The sequence below is a fragment of the Mastomys coucha genome, unplaced genomic scaffold (assembly GCF_008632895.1).
Source record: "Mastomys coucha isolate ucsf_1 unplaced genomic scaffold, UCSF_Mcou_1 pScaffold9, whole genome shotgun sequence".
Lineage (NCBI taxonomy): Eukaryota > Metazoa > Chordata > Mammalia > Rodentia > Muridae > Mastomys > Mastomys coucha.
This window is the reverse complement of record NW_022196915.1, coordinates 41,175,836-41,193,987: the sequence shown is the minus strand read 5'-3', so window position 1 is coordinate 41,193,987 and position 18,152 is coordinate 41,175,836. Positions and strand designations below refer to the sequence as shown.

The following is an 18,152-nucleotide window of genomic DNA, read 5'->3' as shown; positions in this document are numbered from 1 at the left end:
AGAGAGAAATTTTATGTGACATTAAAAGAAAGTGAGGGACTTTTGAGGCTAATTTTAAGATCTTAAATTAGTTAATATCTGTATTTCTTGATCCTAGTCTGAGTCCCTGAGGGAAATATTTGAAAATCATTTTATTATTTATTTTTATTTGTTTGTGTGACTATTGTTTGCCTGTATATATGAATATACATTACCTATGCACATGAATATGCCTAGGGGGACTTATAAGAGGATATTAGATGCCCTGGAACTGGAGTTACAGGTAGTTGTGAACTGACATGTGGGTGGTAGGAACTGAGCTCTATAAGAGCAGTAAGTGTTCCTAACTACTGAGCTACACTTTTTTTTTTTTTTTTTTTTGAGACAAAGAGTCTCATGTAGTCTAGTCTGGCTTCCAGTTCACTAAGTAACCAGGAAATGCCTTAAACTACTGATTCTCCTGCCTCAGCTTCCCAATTTGTAAGTTATGATATGCTCCATCACATCCTACTTTATTCAGTGCTAGAGATCAAATTCAGGGCTTACTGCATAATGGGTAATCAAGCACTCTACCAACTGAGCTACAGCCCTAACTGAAAATTCCATTGGTAGTAAGTGTTCCTTCTCTTTTTTTTTTTTCCCTTTGTGTATGGATCAAACCCAGAGCCTTGCACATGCTAGGCAGGTGCTCTGTCCCCTTAGAATTTTATGTGTCTGGGTGTTTTGCCTTTATGTATGTCTGTGCACTACCTGTTTGCCTTGTGTCCATAAGGCCAGAAGTTGTCTGATCCCCTGGAACTGAAGTTACAGTTATGAGCCACCATTTGGGTACCAGAATTGAGCTCAGTTCCTCTGGAAGAGCAGCCAGCTCTCCTTACAACTGAACCATCTCTCTAGCACACCTTCCCTTATTACATTTGTTTGTTGAGTGGTTGGGGGATTGGGCGTAGTGGGTGTGGAGAGAGAGAGAGAGCATTGCATGCCACAGAACATGTCAGAGGACATCTCTTTCCTTCTACTATATGGATCCAGGAAATTGAACTCACATCGTCAGGCTTCGTCTTAGTGCCTTTATCTTTTTCAGCCATCTTGTTGATTACAGACAATTCTTTTTACGGTGTGTGTGTGTGTGTGTGTGTTTTGCCAGCCCCCTGGATATTAAACTTAACACTGACAACTCTGGAATGATTGAAGCGCTCTTCAGGAACCTCGCTTTTCTCCAGAAGGGAAGGAGTAGGACGCTCCCTTGGCCCACTCTGCCCTCACTAAAGGGTGCTCTGCTATAAATGGAGTACCGACATTCTCAAATAAATGTCATGTCAATTCCTGCTATAAGTATATCTCATTATGCCTGTTGGTGAAGAGAATAAATAAAGCTTTAAAAATGGTAGATAAGAAGTACATGATACAAATGATACACATACATACTGTAGGATTGTTTTGAGATTTTTATTTTTTATTTTTAATTATATGTATCTGTGTGGGTCTGTTCACAGGAGTGCATTGGATCCCTGCAGCTGGAATTACAGGTGTTTGAGCCACCTAATATGGATGCTGGGGACCAAACTAGGGTACTCAGGAAGAGTGGCACGTGCTCTTAACCACTGAGCTATCTCCTTAGCCTTCTACCATGGGATTTTTTTTTTAATTGCATTCATTTGTGTGTGTGTGTGTGTGTGTGTGTGTGTGTGTGTGTTTGGATGCACCAATGTCAAGACTCACATGTGGAGGTCAGACAGCAACTTGTTTGCTCTCCTATCACATTGGATCCCAGGGATTGAATTCAGCTTGACAAGTTGGTGTCTTTACCCACTGAGCAACATTGTCTACCCTTTGTTTTATCTTTTTTTTTATTTTATTTTTTTTTCTGAGAAAGGGTCTCTCTGTTGTCCTATAACTTGCTGTGTACCAGGCTAGCTTTAAACTCAAAAAGAGCAACCTGCCTCTGCCTTCTGAGTGCTAAGATTAAAGGCATTCACCACTATGCCACTGAACTGCTTGGCTATTTAGCCCCAGGTTAACCTCAGTCTTGAGGTCTATCTTCCTTGCTTCCCAAGTGCTAGTGTTCTAGTTATACACTACTATATCATCAGAGTGAGAGACTGTTCTTTCAGACAGTCTGGCTTTGATTCCCAACATCCACAAGGCAACTAATAACCACTTGTATCTCTAGTTCCAAAGGCTCTGTTACCCTCTTCAGGCCTCCACAGGCATCAGTCACAGAATTAGTACATAGACATATATGCAGGCAAAAATATTTATGTGCATAAAGTTAATTTTTTTTTAAAAGTGAGCTATCTCACAGCTGAGTAATTAGAGAAAGCCTCATGGCAGAAGTATAGATTTGAGATGATCATTAGAAATCAGTAGAAGCCAGAAGGAGGAGTCATTCTGGAGCTTGAAGGTATGTGAGCCTCCCAGCGTGCATGTTGAGAGCCAAACTCAGGTCCTTTGGAAAAGCAGCAAGTACTCTTAACAGCTGAGCTACGTCTGTAGCCCCTGTACTATTTTTAAAAAGGCATAGCAGACGTAGACTAGTATCACCAGATTAGTTGTTAATTTTAAAGAATACTTAGAAAACAGTTTAAGCCAGGCAGTGGTGGCGCACGCCTTTAATCCCAGCACTTGGAAGGCAGGTGGATTTCTGAGTTTGAGGCCAGCCTGGTCTACAAAGTGGGTTCCAGGACAGCTAGGGCTATACAGAGAAACCCTGTCTTGAAAACAACAAAACAAAAGAAAACAAACAAAACAATTTAAAAGGTAGATTGAAATAATATTAGAGAAGGCTTCAAGTGCCAAACCAGTAAATATGAATTTTAAACATTTTCTAGGTAAGTAGGGAACTCTTGAAAGTTCTCATAAGGTAAAGACTTGTGGTTTTTGAGGAGGTTCTTCTGTGGACTAGGAGGCAGCAGTCGGTCAATAAAGTGCTTTTGAGAACCCAAGTGTGGATCCCAGAACTCGTGCTAAAAAAAAAAAAAAAGCTAGATGCAGTGGGTGCTTGTGATCGGCACTGTGGACTCGCTGAGGCTCGCTGGGCAGCCAGGCTAGCCTGCTTAGCAAGCGCCTGACTAACTAGTTAGTGATCCTTCTTCAAAGTCAAGGTGGATGGCACTCAAACACTCATAAAGTTTGTCTTCTGGTGCATAGGCGCGTGCACGCTACAGGTCTTCTCCATTCTAAATGTAATGTGAAATGAAAATGATCAGCATATCCTTAAATAGAATAGGTTTCAAAAGCAAAGGTTTTGAAAAAATAGCCAGTTCTGGTGTTTTAGATCCTCAGCAGGACTTTACCTGTGATTATAATTGATAGAGGAAAAGGTGGGAGGTTGAGAAGTCGTAGAGTGTAGCACGTGTTCAATCCCAGCTACTCAGAAGGGTGAGGCGGGGAATTCTATGTTTTGGACAACTTGGCAGTTTATCACCCAACAGTAAAAAATAATAAAGCTAAGTGTGACAGCTCACACCTTTAATCCCAGTACTTGGGAGGCAGAGAGAGGGTGGTTTAAGGCTAGCATGATCTATATTGTGAGTTCCAGAACAGCCAGGACCTGTAGAGAGACCCTGTCAATGATGGTGATGAAGTGAGGGAGTGAGGGGTGGGAGGCTCAGTGGGTAAAGCTAGGTATTGCCAAACTTGAAGAAAAGAACTTTCAAAGATTGTCCTCTGATCTCCACACATGTAGTAGCATGTGCATGCCCACATACTTAAACAAACACACATACAGTAAATAAAACATAATTTCTAGCTTACCTGGAGCCTGCTCTCTAGACCAGGCTGGCCATAAAATCTAATTTTCAACAATTAAAAAAAAAAGATGAAAAGGTGGTATAGGGCTGGTGATGTAGCTCAGTGCAGAGCACTTGCTTAATATCATGAGGTCCTAGGTTTAGTCACAAATACTATATTTAAAAAAAAAAAAAGTGTGGTATTGGGGGGAGAGACATAAAATAAGCTCAGTGAGGAAGAACACTTGCTGCCAGGCCTGACAACTTGAATTCAGTCTCCAGAACCCCATGGGAGGAGGAGGAGAGTCAACTACAAGATGGCCTGTGACCTCTGCACACTTGGAGTATATACATGCTCAGCTACACACACTTAAATACTTGTAAAAGTGAGTGAGAAGCCAACATAGTGGAGAAGCCATGTGCACCCAGACTAGGAAGGAAAGCCACAAGTTCCAGGACAGCCTGTACTGTTAAGTAGCAGGCCAGCAGGGTCTGGTTGGCAAGACTCAGAAAAAAACGAAAACCCAAAGCAATAAGCTGTCATTGTTCCAGTTTACTGACCTATGATAGATTGCCATTCTCCATCCCCAAAGCAGAGTGAATTAGGGTTGATGGAGCTCAACCCTGCTGGAATTCCACACCACCCCTCCATGTAGGTATCAGAAGAATGCCACATTCCCTTTTACGTCTGCTTTATTCCTTAGTAGTAAGGTTCTGGTTGAAGTAAGTTTGCTAGTAACATATTTGCTAATCACTAGTGACACCTAAGGTATTTTTGTTTTTGTAGAGTACTTAAGACCATGAGTTCCAGGGTCCTCTGAATCTTGGGGGTGTGGGTCCTGAGATTCCACGTTTTATTCTGCCAGTTTTCTCAAATAATTTGATAGATGAATGACTAACTACAGAATAGTTTTTCATGGTTGTATTTTATTAGGCTCTTTTACTTACCTCCTAGCAAACTCTTAAATGCTATAAAGAAAACCCCTACAGGAGGATAGTTGGTTTTTTTTTAAGATTTATTTTATGAAGGTGAGTGTTTTGTCTGTATGTATGTATTTGTACATGTGTCTGGTGCCTGTTGAACTGGAGTTATGGCTGGTTGTGAGCCACCATGTGAGGCAGGGAACTGAACCTAGGCCTTCTGCAAGAATGACGGTTCTTCACCAATAAACCAGCCACCTCTCCAGGCCCATTAGATGTTTGTTTTTAAGAACGCAGTAGGGCAGTGGTGGCGCATGCCTTTAATCCCAGTGCTTGGGAGGCAGAGGCAGGCGGATTTCTGAGTTCCAGGACAGCCTGGTCTACAGAGTGAGTTTCAAGACAGCCAGGGCTATACAGAGAAACCCTGTCTCAAAAAAAACAAAAAAAAACAAAAAAAAAAGCGTATGCTGAGAGTATAGGATTTTTCCATTTTCTCCCTCAATCCCCATCATACATCTGATAGAGCCCATGGTGGGCTTACTCAGTTCTCATCCAGCAGCAGCACTATAACCCTGCTCATGTGCGTCCCCTCCCCCCCCCTCTCTCTCTCCCTCTCTCCCTCTCCCTCTCTCCCCCTCCCTCCCAACCACCCTCCCTCCCCTCTCTCCTTTCCTCTCTCCCTCTCAGTCAGGTTGCTGAGACTCTAAGGAGGTGGCGAACACATTCCTTAGAAGGCTGAGTACTCTAGGTTTGGTATCATTCCTAGGTCTATTTATTTTTGCTGCTTATATATATAAGGGTACCTTGTTAGTAGTCTTTGTTGTGATTCATATTTGCCTAATTTAGGTCTTATAAATCCTGTCCACAAATTTGTCTTCTGAGATAAACTACTTTGCAGCTGATAGTGGTGGCACATTTTCATAATCCCAACGCTCAGAGGCTAAAACAGGAATATGGAGAGTTTGGAGTCAGCCTGAGCTACATAGCCATTTTCTGTCTCAAACAACAGTCCTAAAATAGTCCTCAATGCCCTTTCCATCCTCCATGTTAATGCACCCTTCACTGTCCAGCCACCTTTCCTTTCTCTTCTGGCTTTGGACTTTTTGGAAAATAATAAATAAGTAATAAATAAAGCTTAATAAGATTTATTTCATTTGTCATTAGCCCATTGCTAGCATCGGATTCACCTTTAGGTAAAGTGCTCAATGTTAAAAATATCTGACTTCAAACGTTCATGTGGTCAGTGCTATCCCAAGCATGGACCCTATGATAGTCACCTTCTAATTAAAAAACTGTCCTCCTCATGGTTTGTGTTGTTAGTGATTCCTTGCTTCATTCTGAGAAGCCCATCCAGCTTTCATAACTTACCAAACAGTGATGGTCAAAACTTACCTGTTTTCCCAGGTCTTTCTGATGAGCTCTTATTTAGTGCTTCCAAAGAAACAATCATCCAGAAACCTACTGAGGTTTTATGGTATGATATCCAAAATAATGTACAGTAGACCAACGTACAATTTCCTGTGGGTGGGGAATAAATCTGTTAAAGTTGGGTATATTTAATTTTTAAATCACAACTTAATAAAACTTGCCTTTGGCCTAATGACATTCCTCTCTGGCCATCTTCCTGTACAACTTTTGCTTCGTTTTGTTTGTGTTTTGACAGCAGTAGAGATTGAACCAAGAGCCGTACCATTTTTTTATGCAGTCTGTGGTAGTGAGCTATAGCTCTGACTCTTGTGGGGTTTTTGGTTTGGTTTGGTTTGGTTTGGTTTTTCAAGACAGGGTTTCTCTGTATAGCCCTGTCTGTCCTGTCCTTGAACTCACTGTGTAGACCAGGCTGGCCTCGAACCCTCCTGCCTCTTGACTTCCAAGTGTTGGGATTAAAGGCATGCGCCGCCACTGCCTGGCATCCTTGAATTCTTTATCCTATTTTTCACAGACTGGGATAATAACTATGTGTTACCATACCAGGCCTTGTTTTGCGTGTTTGTTTGTTTTGAGACAGGGTCTCTTTATTAAATGACTCTGGGTGTCCTGGAACTCACTATGTAGACTGCCCTCAAATTCACAGAAATCTTCCTGTCACTGCCTTATTGCTGGGATTGAAGGCATGGCTATCAAACCCAGCAAGTGCTCTGCTTTTAAATTTATGGAAAATAGTGTCTCTTCCTTTAGCTTTAAGCTTTATTTACTTTGTAATTTAATCTAATTCAGGTCAGTGAATTACAAGATTATGTCATGCAGCCAATAGTATTGTTTGGGGTGGGGCGGGGTGAGGTGTGCTGTTTGTTTTTTTGTTGTTGTTGTTTTTTCAAGATAGGGTTTCCTGGATATCCTGGAACTCAATTAGTAGTCCAGGCTGGCCTCAAACTCACAGACATCCTCCTGCCTCTGCCTCCTGAGTTCTGGATTAAAGGCTTGTACCACCACTGCCACCCAGGGAGCCAGAAGTGTCTTAGGATGTCTCCTATGTTTGTGAGAATGTAGTGTATGTCACATAAGATTATATAAATAATCTTTTTTTAATATGTTTAAGATTCATTTATTTAATGTATATGAATATGCTGCCTTCAGGCACACCAGAAGAAGGTGTCAGATCACTTTATAGATGGTTGTGAGCCACCATGTGGTTGCTGGGAATTGAACTCAGGACCTCAGTGTTCTTAAGTGCTGAGCCATCTCTCCAGCCCTATATAAATAATCTTAATGCAAGTGATGCAAATATTTATTTACTCAGATATAAAATTATATCATTTCAGAGATTCTGTTAATCAAGTGATCATGGAATTAAAAATTTATAAAACCTTTGTAATCTTGCTAGTTGGTTTTATTAGTTTTAGTTTGATTTTGTTTATTACAAAAGCAAAGCCTAGTTCATTTTAAATTACTGGTATATGGAGAACAGCAGCAGATCCTGGGTCAGTTTAAACAACCAGAATTGTTTACACTGGTTTCAAACTACTCATCTCAGTCATGATTTGTGTATGCTTTAAACTTTCTTGGTTCTGCTCAGGACTGAAGTGAGGGTCTTGTGCCTGCTAACCATCTGAGTTCTGTCTATAGTCCAAATCGATGCTTTCTGAGCAGTATTAAAGTTAAGCTCCTCTTAGCTAGTTAAGTATTTGGAATAGAATTACTTTTATTGCTCTCCTTCCTCTTGCACATTGAACACAAGCTTTGTGCATTGTTAGACAAGCATTCTCCTCAGAAACCTCTCACTCTTCTAATGAGTACCTCCTGTCCTTAGGCCAGGTTTTGGGAGTTTTTTTTGTTTTTTGTTTTTGTTTTTGTTTCTTTTGTTTTGTTTTGTTTTTTTGTTTTCGAGACAGGGTTTCTCTGTGTAGCCCTGGCTGTCCTAGAACTCACTCTGTAGACCAGGCTGGCCTAGAACCCAGAAATCTGCCTGCCTCTGCCTCCCAAGTGCTGGAATTAATGGCGTGAGCCACCACTGTCCAGCTTGTATGCCAGTTTTTAAATTTTATTTTGTTTGTATGGGTGTTTTCTCTACATATTTGTCTTCGTAACACACTGCAGTTCCTGTGGAGTCCAGAAGAGGGCATCAGATCCCCTGGAACTGGAGGTATAGCCTGTTGTGAGCTACTGTTTGACAACTGGAAGTAGAACCCAGGTCCTCTGGAAGGGTAGCCAGTGCTCTAAGCAACTGAACATCCCCCACTGTTTCCTAAACTAATTCTTATCCATATATTGCCATTCTGTATCACTTCTGCCCACATTGGAGGTTAAACCTCCACATGTAGTACAACGGGTATGAATAAACTTGTGCTTCACCACTGACCTGTGCTCAGATCTTCTGTATAGTATTACAGTGTTCTAGTGAAACATTCTAGACTTGAATCAATGGTCTAGACTGATAATTTTCAAGCTTTTCCTTGAAGGGAAGAAAAAAATCTTTCCATCTTGAACACCAGTGTATAAAACATAGTTAGGAGGACCCAGTTCTAAAGCCCTGTTCATTTAGCATGAATTAATTTGTTGGTATACTTTTTGGTTTGGGTTGTTTTTGGGTTTGTTTTTGTTTTTTTTTTTTTGAGACAATGTTTCTCTACATATCCCTGCCTTTCCTGAAACTCAACAGGCTGGCCTCTAACAAACATCTGCCTGTTTCTGCCTCCCTAGTGCTTGATTAAAGGCATGCACCACCACTGCCCAACCTTTTCTTTCTTTTATCCCTGGGAGTTTTGGCCTAGGTCTTTGCCACTTTAAGTGAGCACTCCATACTATTGAGTTGTATTCCTAACTTCATTTAAAAAAAAAAAATTTTTTTTTTTTTACTCATTTCTTCAGTTTAGGATTATGTAGATTGACTGGTATATTTTATCATAATATTTTGGTCAAACCTAGCCAGTAGAGCCAGCATGACTCTCACATTTAAAATCTAGTATTCAGGAACAAAGGCAGGAGGATCCAGGATAGCAATACCTCATCTCAAACCAAAGCAAGAGATTGAGGGTATACTTTAATGGTAGCGTGTTTTTTGTTTTAAAAAAATTTTTTAATATATGGGTATTTTCCTACCCATGTGCCTGTGCACCTTGTACATGCCTTTACCCAGGAAGGCCAGAAAAAGGTATCAGACCTCTGGAACCTGGAGTCACAGATGATTGTGAACTACCATGTATGTGCAGGAAATCAAACCCAGGTCTTCTGAAAGAGCAGCCAATGTTCTTAACTGCTGAACCGTCTCTCCAGCTCCCTGGAGTGCTTGTTGAGCGTGCACAAGGCCCTGAGTTTTAATTCCCAGTGTTGGGGTAAGAGGGACTAACAAATGATAGTACTAGACATATTTTTCAGACATGAAACAGGACGAGGTGCCTCCACAATTGGGAGCACTGTCTGCTCTTCCAGAGGACCTGAGTTTGATTCCTAACACCCACATGATAGGTTACAACTATCTGTAACTCCAACTCCAGGGGATCTGATGCCATTATGATCTCAGAAGGCACAAGATAAAAATCATGCATACACACAGATGCAGGCAAAACACCCATACTCATAAAATAACTTTGGTAAATGGGTACAAAGCAGTGAAAATGTCTTGCTTTTATGTTTTTGAGACAAAGTCTCACATTGTAATCCAGGCTGGCTTGGAACTCAGCATAGAGCAGCTCATGCTGGCCTTGAATTCCTGGCAGTGCTCCTGCCTCAGCCTCTGCAGGGCTGACCATTCCTGTCCTCAGAATGGTAAAAGAAATTATAGAACTAGGTATGCTTTGTGTTTCTGTACCCCTGCTGGGCAGTTTGAAGTTTCTGGAAGTTAGTTTATTTTTGAGTTATTTGAGGTATTAAAACATTCTTCAAAATGCATAGGAAGAGGTTTCTTGGTTTGTTTAAGATTTATTTATTTTATGTATATAGCTATCTTTGAACACACCAGAAGAGGGCATCAGATCCCATCACAGATGTTTGTGAGCCACCATGCAGTTGCTGTGAATTGAACTCAGGACCTCTGGAAGAGCAGTCAGTGTCCTTAACTGCTGAGCCATCTCTCCACCTTCATAGCAAGAGTTATTAAAAAAGAACCTTTGTGTAGCCTTGAGCATATATGTGGAAAAAATGTGGAACTATTTTATTCAACACCTTGTAGGCAATGATTGGTTGGATTTTACAAAGTCATGAATCAAGGCTTTCGTGTCACAAATATGACTTGATTTTCTTTCATTTGATAGGAAAGAGCTCCTCCTTTTCTGAAGAAAAAGGTGAATCTGATGATGAGAAACCAAGGAAAGGAGAAAGACGATCATCCAGGGTTAGACAGGTAACCCTACCCCTCCAGTGCAGCTGCTGCTTTCTGCATTTTAGGCTGTTGTAGAGTCGGTGTCTCTGTCTGTATGCTGTCTTCTAATGTCAGTCACTGCTTTTGTTTTGTGGTTTAGATCTGCCCTGGCCTTCAGATATTATATTTTTAACTTTTTTTTTTTTTTTTTTTGAGACAGTCTCACTGGATCCTGTTGTCTGGTTTTCCCATATGCTGGAGTTACAGATATATGCTACTATGGCTGACATGAACATATATGTGGGTTTTTAAAACTTAACTGTGGGGGCTGAATGAATAAAGGCGCCTGCTGACCTTATTTCAATCTCTGAGACCTTCATAGCAGAAGGGGAGTAACAGCTCCCATCAAGTTGTCCTCTTGAGTTACACACAGACACATTCTGTCTGTATCTTTTAAATATTAAAAAAACTTAAATATAAAAGTCAATAGGCTGGGCTATATTCTTAGCTGTATAATAAGACAAGATGTGACATAGTTATTCAATTAAAACTATATGAGCCAATGTTAAGGAAGAAAACAGTGTAGAAGTATAGCCTCAGGGTAATTGACTGCAAAGCTATGACTGAGTGTGATCCACGTGATTCTCAGCACTTGGGAACAGAGACATTTGCTCACTGCGTTTGAGACCACCCTGGGCTACATGAGACCCTGTTTCAAAGAGAGAAAGAAGATAAGAAGCAGGGTGTGGTATTGCATCTCAAAGAGAAAAGGGGGAAAATGCCCAAGCAATAAAGAAATGCCAAGTAACAATAGGTTAGTTCTTCCTTCTACTTTGTAGATATTCTGTCCATATTAATATTAAAAGTTTAAAATTAAGTCAGAGTCTATAGAGAAGTGGCTCAGTGGTGAAGCCCTCTTCTCACCTCAGGTACTCGCATATACACGGTAAACCTCTATACATGTGAGCAAAGTATTCATCCACATGAAATAAACCTTAAAAAACTTAGAGGGGGCTGGCGAGATGGCTCAGCGGGTAAGAGCACTGACTGCTCTTCCAAAGGTCCTGAGTTCAAATCCCAGCAACCACATGGTGGCCCACAACCACTCGTAATGAGATCTGTCACCCTCTTCTGGTGTGTCAGAAGACAGCTACAGTATACTTATGTACAAAAATAAATAAACCTATAAAAAAAATTAGAACCAGGGCTGGAGAGATGGCTTAGCAGTTCCAAACAATGGCTGCTCTTCCAGAAGATTCACATTGTAGCCCCAGCACCCACGTGGCCACTCACAGCCATCCCTAACTTTAGTTCCCTGGAATCAGGTGCCCTCTTCTGGCCTCTGCTGGCACTTGTGCTCACAAGGATAACACGTGTACATAAATAAATAATAACCCTAAGAGGCTGAAAGCTAAAGCACAAGTGAGAAGCAGCTTTCTCGCCACACGCCTGTTTCCTCAGCTTTGATTTTGTTGAGCAGAGGTTACTCTCTCATGTACTTCCGTGTTGCTGAAGTTCTCCTTCCCAAGAGTGCCTTGAGAGATGCTGTTTCTCTGTGCACTAAAGACAGATGTATCTGAAGCCATTGTATATCTTTTTCAGGCAAGAGCTAAACATCCTGAGTACAGTCAAGCTGCTGAGGAGGAAGAGGATCAAGAGACACCATCTAGAAACCTGAGGGTCAGAGCAGATCGAAATTTAAAAATAGAGGAGGAGGAGGAAGAAGAGGAAGAAGATGATGATGATGATGACGAGGAAGAGGAGGTAGATGAGGGACAGAAATCTAGAGAGGCTGAGGCACCAATCCTGAAACAGATTGAGGATGAAGAGGGGGAAGAGATGACCAGAGCAAAACCAGAAAAGGTAGTGGATGAGAAACCCCCAATCATAAGATCCCAGGAAAAGGATGAGTTAGAGAAAGGAGGGAGAGTTACAAGATCCCAGGAAGAAGCTAGAAGAAGTCATCTGGCCAGACAGCAACCAGAGAAAGAGACACAAGTTGTTTCTTTCCCACAAGAAGAAAATGAGGTAAAATCTTCACAAGGTTTGGAGGAAAAATCCCAGCCTCCTTCCCCGCCTCCGCTTCCTGAAGACCTAGAGAAGGCCCCTGTTGTGCTGCAGCCAGAACAAATAGTCAGTGAAGAGGAAGCACCCCCACCTTTACTTACCAAGGAAGCGTCATCTCCACCAACTCATATACAACTCCAGGAAGAGATAGAGCCAGTGGAAGGCCCAGCACCCCCTGTCCTCATTCAGTTATCTCCTCCTAATACAGATCCTGGAACCAGGAAGCCAGGAGCATCTCCTCATGCCGTGCAGCTGGTAAGAAGCCTGTCTCCTCTGTCAAGTACTACAGGTACCAAAGCAGAGCCTCCAGCAGAGCGAGTGTCAGATGAGAGTGCCCTGCCTCCAGCTCAGAAAAGCACACTGCTGGAATACTCTGCCCAGACAGGTGTTGAAACCGAGAGTGGAGAGTCTGCTCCCCTCCTCCCTCTAACAGTAGAGGAGTTAGCACCCACCAAAGGGATCACTGAGGAACCTATGAAGAAACAATCTATGGAACAGAAGGAGGGCAGAAGAGCTTCCCACACTCTCTTCTCCGACCACAATTTGAAACAGTCAGCTGACTCATCCTCCAGCCGATCATCCTCGCCTTCATCCTCCAGCTCTAGATCCAGATCGAGATCTCCTGACAGTTCAGCTTCCCACCCACAGTCATCTCCAAGATCTAAACAGAGAGAGGTATCCCAAGCACGAGTTCATGCCAACCCTCATGATAGACCCAAGATGGGATCCAGGTCAGCATCAGAGTCCAGGTCACGTTCCCGATCTCGTTCCCGTTCCGCATCAAGCAGCAGCAGAAAAGTGAGTATGGAGAATTCTATCTCTAGTAATTTTGAAACTCAGAGTAACCTGTAATGATTTCTGATGGGAATAGAAGAGTCCTGTAGTCTCCACTGTTTACTTTTCCTTCATTACAGAGTCAGTGCAGTGGTCACTGGGATCCCTGCCCGTTCTGAACTCCTTTGATTACAAAGCATATTGAATATACCCCTTTCATTAATACAAGAGAGTGTAAGCCATTGGTTGAAACTTAGTAAATTTGTTGAATATGTAGTTAGAGATTTTTCACTTAAATAGGTGTACACATACGAGACAAAGATCTAGAGGAAGGCCAGGTATTCATAAGCCAGCTTGTACTTCCAGCACTTGGAAGGTAGAGGCTAAAGGATCAGTTCAAGGTCATCCTGGGCTATAATATATATTAAGTCCAATACTTGTTTGTGCTACTTAAGTCTCTTTATCAAAAAGATAAGAAAGACACAGATTGTGGATTGGGTCATCAAAGGCTGGGATATAAAGTCTCCTATGTATACAGCATCTACTTATACTCATCTCTCTGAAATATATGGAATATAAAATAATTTCCCTTTTATGTTTCCTTTTGTGTTTTTAGTCTCTGAGCCCTGGAGTCTCCAGAGACAGCAACACCAGCTACACTGAAACCAAAGATCCCTCTTGTGGTCAGGAGGCTGCAGCTCCATCTGGGCCACAGCTGCAGGTCCTTGAACCAAAGGAGAAGGCTCCCGAGTCCTCAGCCTCTGTCCGGAGGAGGCATCTGAGCCAGCCTGAGCCAGAGCAAAAGCATGTGATCCAGAGGTTACAGCCAGAGCAGGTAAGCCTGATTTTCCCATTGGTTAGTGTTTTTGAGACAGGGTCCTGCTGTATAGCTTAGGCCAACGTCAAACTAATGGTTCTGCCTTGGCCTCTCACTTGCTAGGATTACAGGTGTGTGCAGGTGCACCAGCACATGTCTTCACCATAAAATTCAAAAATCTGTCAGGACGGCAGTCAAGAAATGCAGGTGGTTGAGAACACTTGTTTTTGTGTGTGTGTGTTTCAAGATAGGGTTTCTCTGTGTGGCCTTGGCTGTCCTAGAACTCACTCTGTAGACCAGGCTGGCCTCAAACTCAGAAATATGCCTGTGTCTGCCTCCCAAGTGATGAGATTAAAGGTGTGTGCCATCACCGCCTGGCCTCTTTCTTTTTTTTTTAAGATTTATTTTATGTGTGTGAATATTTGCCTGCATGAATATATGTGAACTGTGTGAATATAGAAGACAGATGAAGACATTGAATCTCTGGAACTGTAGTTAACTGTGCTTGTAAGCTGCTGTGTGGGTTCTGGGAACTGAATGTGAGTCCTCTGCAAGAGCAGCAAATGCTTTCAACCCTAGAGTTGTACCTCTCAAACTCCCCATACCCTGCCTTGCCTTTTCTTTCTTAACATGTATACAGGTGTATACCCCATAGCGTGTGTACAGACTTTAACACCCTGGATAGTCAAAGCATTTTGTGAGGTTGAATAGCAAAGTTCTCATCTCCAGGTATCTTAAGCTATGTTCTTCCTCAGAGCCCTTCCACTTAACCTGCTCCTAAAGGGAGGCATTTTCTCAGTTCTTTCAAAAGGAATTCTAAGCTGGATGTGGTGGCATACACCATTAATCCCAGCACTGAGAAGCAGGCAGATCTCTGAGATTCAAGGCCAGTCTGGTCTACAATAGTGAGTTCCAGGACAGCCAGAGCTTTGTTTCTTGTGGCTTTTTTTATTTGTTTTGTTTTGTTTTGAGACAAGGTTTCTCTTTGTAGCTCTGGCTCTCCTGGAACTGTAGACTAGACTCAAAAGATCTATCTCCTCTGCCTCCCTAGTGCTGGGATTTAAGGCATGTACCACCTTACAAGCCCCCCCACCCCCAAATTCTAGAGCCAGGCACAATAGCACAGGCTTATATCTTAGTATTAAGCAGGATTGCTTTGAGTTCAAGGCCAGTCTGGACTACATAGCAAGACCCTGTCTCAGAAAAGGTTATGGGAGCTGGTGTTGATGGCTCATACTTTACAATCCCATCACTCAGGGGGCAGAGGCAGGCAGATCTCTGAGTTCAAGGCCAGCTTGGTCTACAGAGTGATTTTTCTGGATGGCCAGAGCCACTTAGAGAATCCCTATCTTGAGGAAAAACAAAAACAAAACCAGGGTCTTATTCATACCTTGCAAGTCCTCATGCCTTAGCCTCCAGAGTGCTGAGATTACAGGCCTCGGCCTGAGAGTCTTCAAGTATCTACCTTTAGCCAGGTATTGTGGCTTATATCTTTAATCCCAGCATCCAGGAGGCAGAAGTATTTGGGTATCAATAAGTTACAAGGCTATCCTGGTCTACATAGTGAGTTCCAAGCCAGCTAGAGCTATAAAATGAGAACCTGCATTGGAAAAAAAAAATTTATATAGGAACGATCTTAAGCCACATTCCATTCCACATCCTAAAATAACAAAGATGACTGCTACTATATATGTCCTGCACTGTCTTTTACTAACTTCAAGTTAAAGAAAATTAATCTAACAGGATTAAATCCTTTGTTTTGTTTGTTTTTTGCTCTCTATTAACAGGGGAGCCCAAAGAAGTGTGAAGCTGAAGAGGCAGAGCCACCAGCTGCCACACAGCCTCAAACCTCAGAGACTCAGATCTCTCATCTACCAGGATCAGAAAGGACTCATCACACTGTGTAAGTAAGGAGATAACAAGGAACGGCAAGTGTCGGATCAGTCTTTGCTCTGTAGGGTTTCTTTTACTCAGGAGTCCTGATTTCCTTTTAAAACAGGAAGGAAGTGTTTTATATGGATAGAGGCCAGACTTTTAATGTCCTATGATAGGGCCTCAACTCCTGTGGAGCATTAAGGTAGTTTGGAAAGTAGTGATGGGACATAAGAAAAAACATGGAATCTTCGAGCTGAAGTAGGCAACTGCTTTAAACAGTAAACACTTTAGTGTAACTCTGCTGCTTAAAACAGAATCCCAACTCAGTGTTATAATCATATCTAAGACCAAGAACTCGGTTTAATAAAGAATGATCTACAAGGTAGGCATGGTGGTTTGTACTGTAATCCCGTTTGTGAGGGAGGTGCAAGAGGATTAAACTCCTGAAGACACACAGCAGATTGACAGCAGCTAGAGGAAAACCTGTTGTAAACTCAATCAATAGGTGTACAAGAATGCTCAGGAAGACGAGACAAGAGAATTGCCACAGATTTGAAGTCAACCCTGTTGATGAGTTCCACACCAGTGCTACATATCAAGTCCTTTATAGGCTAGGTTTAATGGCATATGCCTTTAATCTCAGCACTTGGGAGGCAAAGATAGGCAGATCACTGAGCTGGAGGCCAGTCTGTCTATATAACAAATTATAAGACAGCTAGGGCTACAGAGAGAGACTCTTGTCTCTTTTTTTTTTTCTTTCTTTCTTTAAAAAAAAAAAAAAAAAAGTATCACACACCTTGTAGCCTAGGGCAGGCAGAGTGTGAGTTTAGGGCCAGCCTGGACCACATACCAATATCCTGACTCAAGACTAAAATTCTAATTGCATAGGAGCTTGCCTTTCCCTGGTTCTGCCTGTCACTTCATTAAGCATTTTGTACCAGTTAAGAGCAAACAGTAGGACAGATAGGAGGCCCTGGAATCAGAAGTAATTTCCTAAGACACTGTTCTTACAGTTAATGGGAGCTTTATAGTACTTAATTTGTAAAAGGAATATTCATGTCTAATTAATTTTGTAGTTAGATAGATAACTCATTATGCTTTTGTTTTTGTTTTTTGAGACAGGGTTTCTTTGTGTAGCCCTGGCTGTCTTGGAACTCACTCTGCAGACCAGGCTGGCCTCGAACTCAGAAATCCACTTGCCTTTGCCTCCCAAGTGCTGGGATTAAAGGTGTGCACCACCACTGCCCAGCAATATTCATTATTCTGAGCTTTGTATTATAAATTAAGTTACTGGGGTAATACAGGGTCACACACACACCCATAGACCTAGTACTCCCCTCTACCCCAGTATTGGGGAGGCTGAGGCAGAACCATTGAAAACTCAAGGCTAGCCTAGGATAAGTACCAACACTGCCTCCCAAAAGAAAAGAAAAAGGGCATAGTGGCACACACCCGGTGGCGGCAGGAGGAGGATTGGATGTCATTCTTGGCTTCATAGTAAGTTTCAAGGTTGACCTGCTAAGGTGAGAAACCCTGTCTTTAAATATTTATTTAATTATTTACTCTGAATCCCAGCTTCAAAGTCTGAAACTCATGAAAAATTTAAAAAAAAATTAAATATTGAAAGAGTAAGATTGCTTACCTTTTAAACATCAGGAATTGTGGCTTGCTTTGGAGATTTTCCTATTGCTCTGTATTTACTGTGTTTTTAAATTCTGCTACCAGTATTACCTCCTTCTGTGTAGTAGTCTGATCATTTACACACTTATTAGAGAGGTCCCAACTATCTTTTAAGTCTAATTTGGAGAGTGGTGGGCAAATGACATGGTCTTATTTTCTTGTGACTTAGTGCTCTTCTGTGGTAGTTTTGCTAGTATTCTCATATTCTTGCCTCTGGTGCCATCTTGTGGCCATTATATTTTTTGATTCACAACCAGAAGCTTGTTCCCTTTGAAAAGGTTTATTTAGTTTCCCTATTCTGAGACAAGTTTATTATTGTTTGAGGAAGATTTTTAATTCTAGGATCATGAAGTGAAACTTCATAGACTCTGGAACATGTTGAGAGTCCCCAACTCACACTATCTATGATGAAGGGTGAAAGCTCCTTTGTATGTTCAAAATAATATGTCTGCCCCTGATCCATGAAGGTCTATGGCCTTGAATACTGACAGTTTTAAAGTGGTTGTTTGTGCCTGGTGTTGTGGGGCACACCTTTAATCCCAGCACTCAGGGCACAGAGGCAGGTGGATCTCTG

At 41.9% G+C, this 18,152-nt stretch overlaps 1 protein-coding gene across 8 annotated transcripts in view; it reads left to right on the top strand.

The window, feature by feature from the left end:
- Positions 1-18,152, top strand: part of Acin1 (apoptotic chromatin condensation inducer 1) — a 46,159-nt gene that overhangs the window by 10,243 nt on the left and 17,764 nt on the right. For all 8 annotated transcript variants that reach the window (XM_031363038.1, XM_031363036.1, XM_031363034.1 and 5 more), the window contains 4 exons: positions 10,319-10,407; positions 11,968-13,230; positions 13,823-14,041; positions 15,811-15,926. In XM_031363038.1, coding sequence (XP_031218898.1) covers positions 10,319-10,407; positions 11,968-13,230; positions 13,823-14,041; positions 15,811-15,926 — 1,687 coding nt within the window. The remainder of the gene's footprint in view (positions 1-10,318; positions 10,408-11,967; positions 13,231-13,822; positions 14,042-15,810; positions 15,927-18,152) is intronic.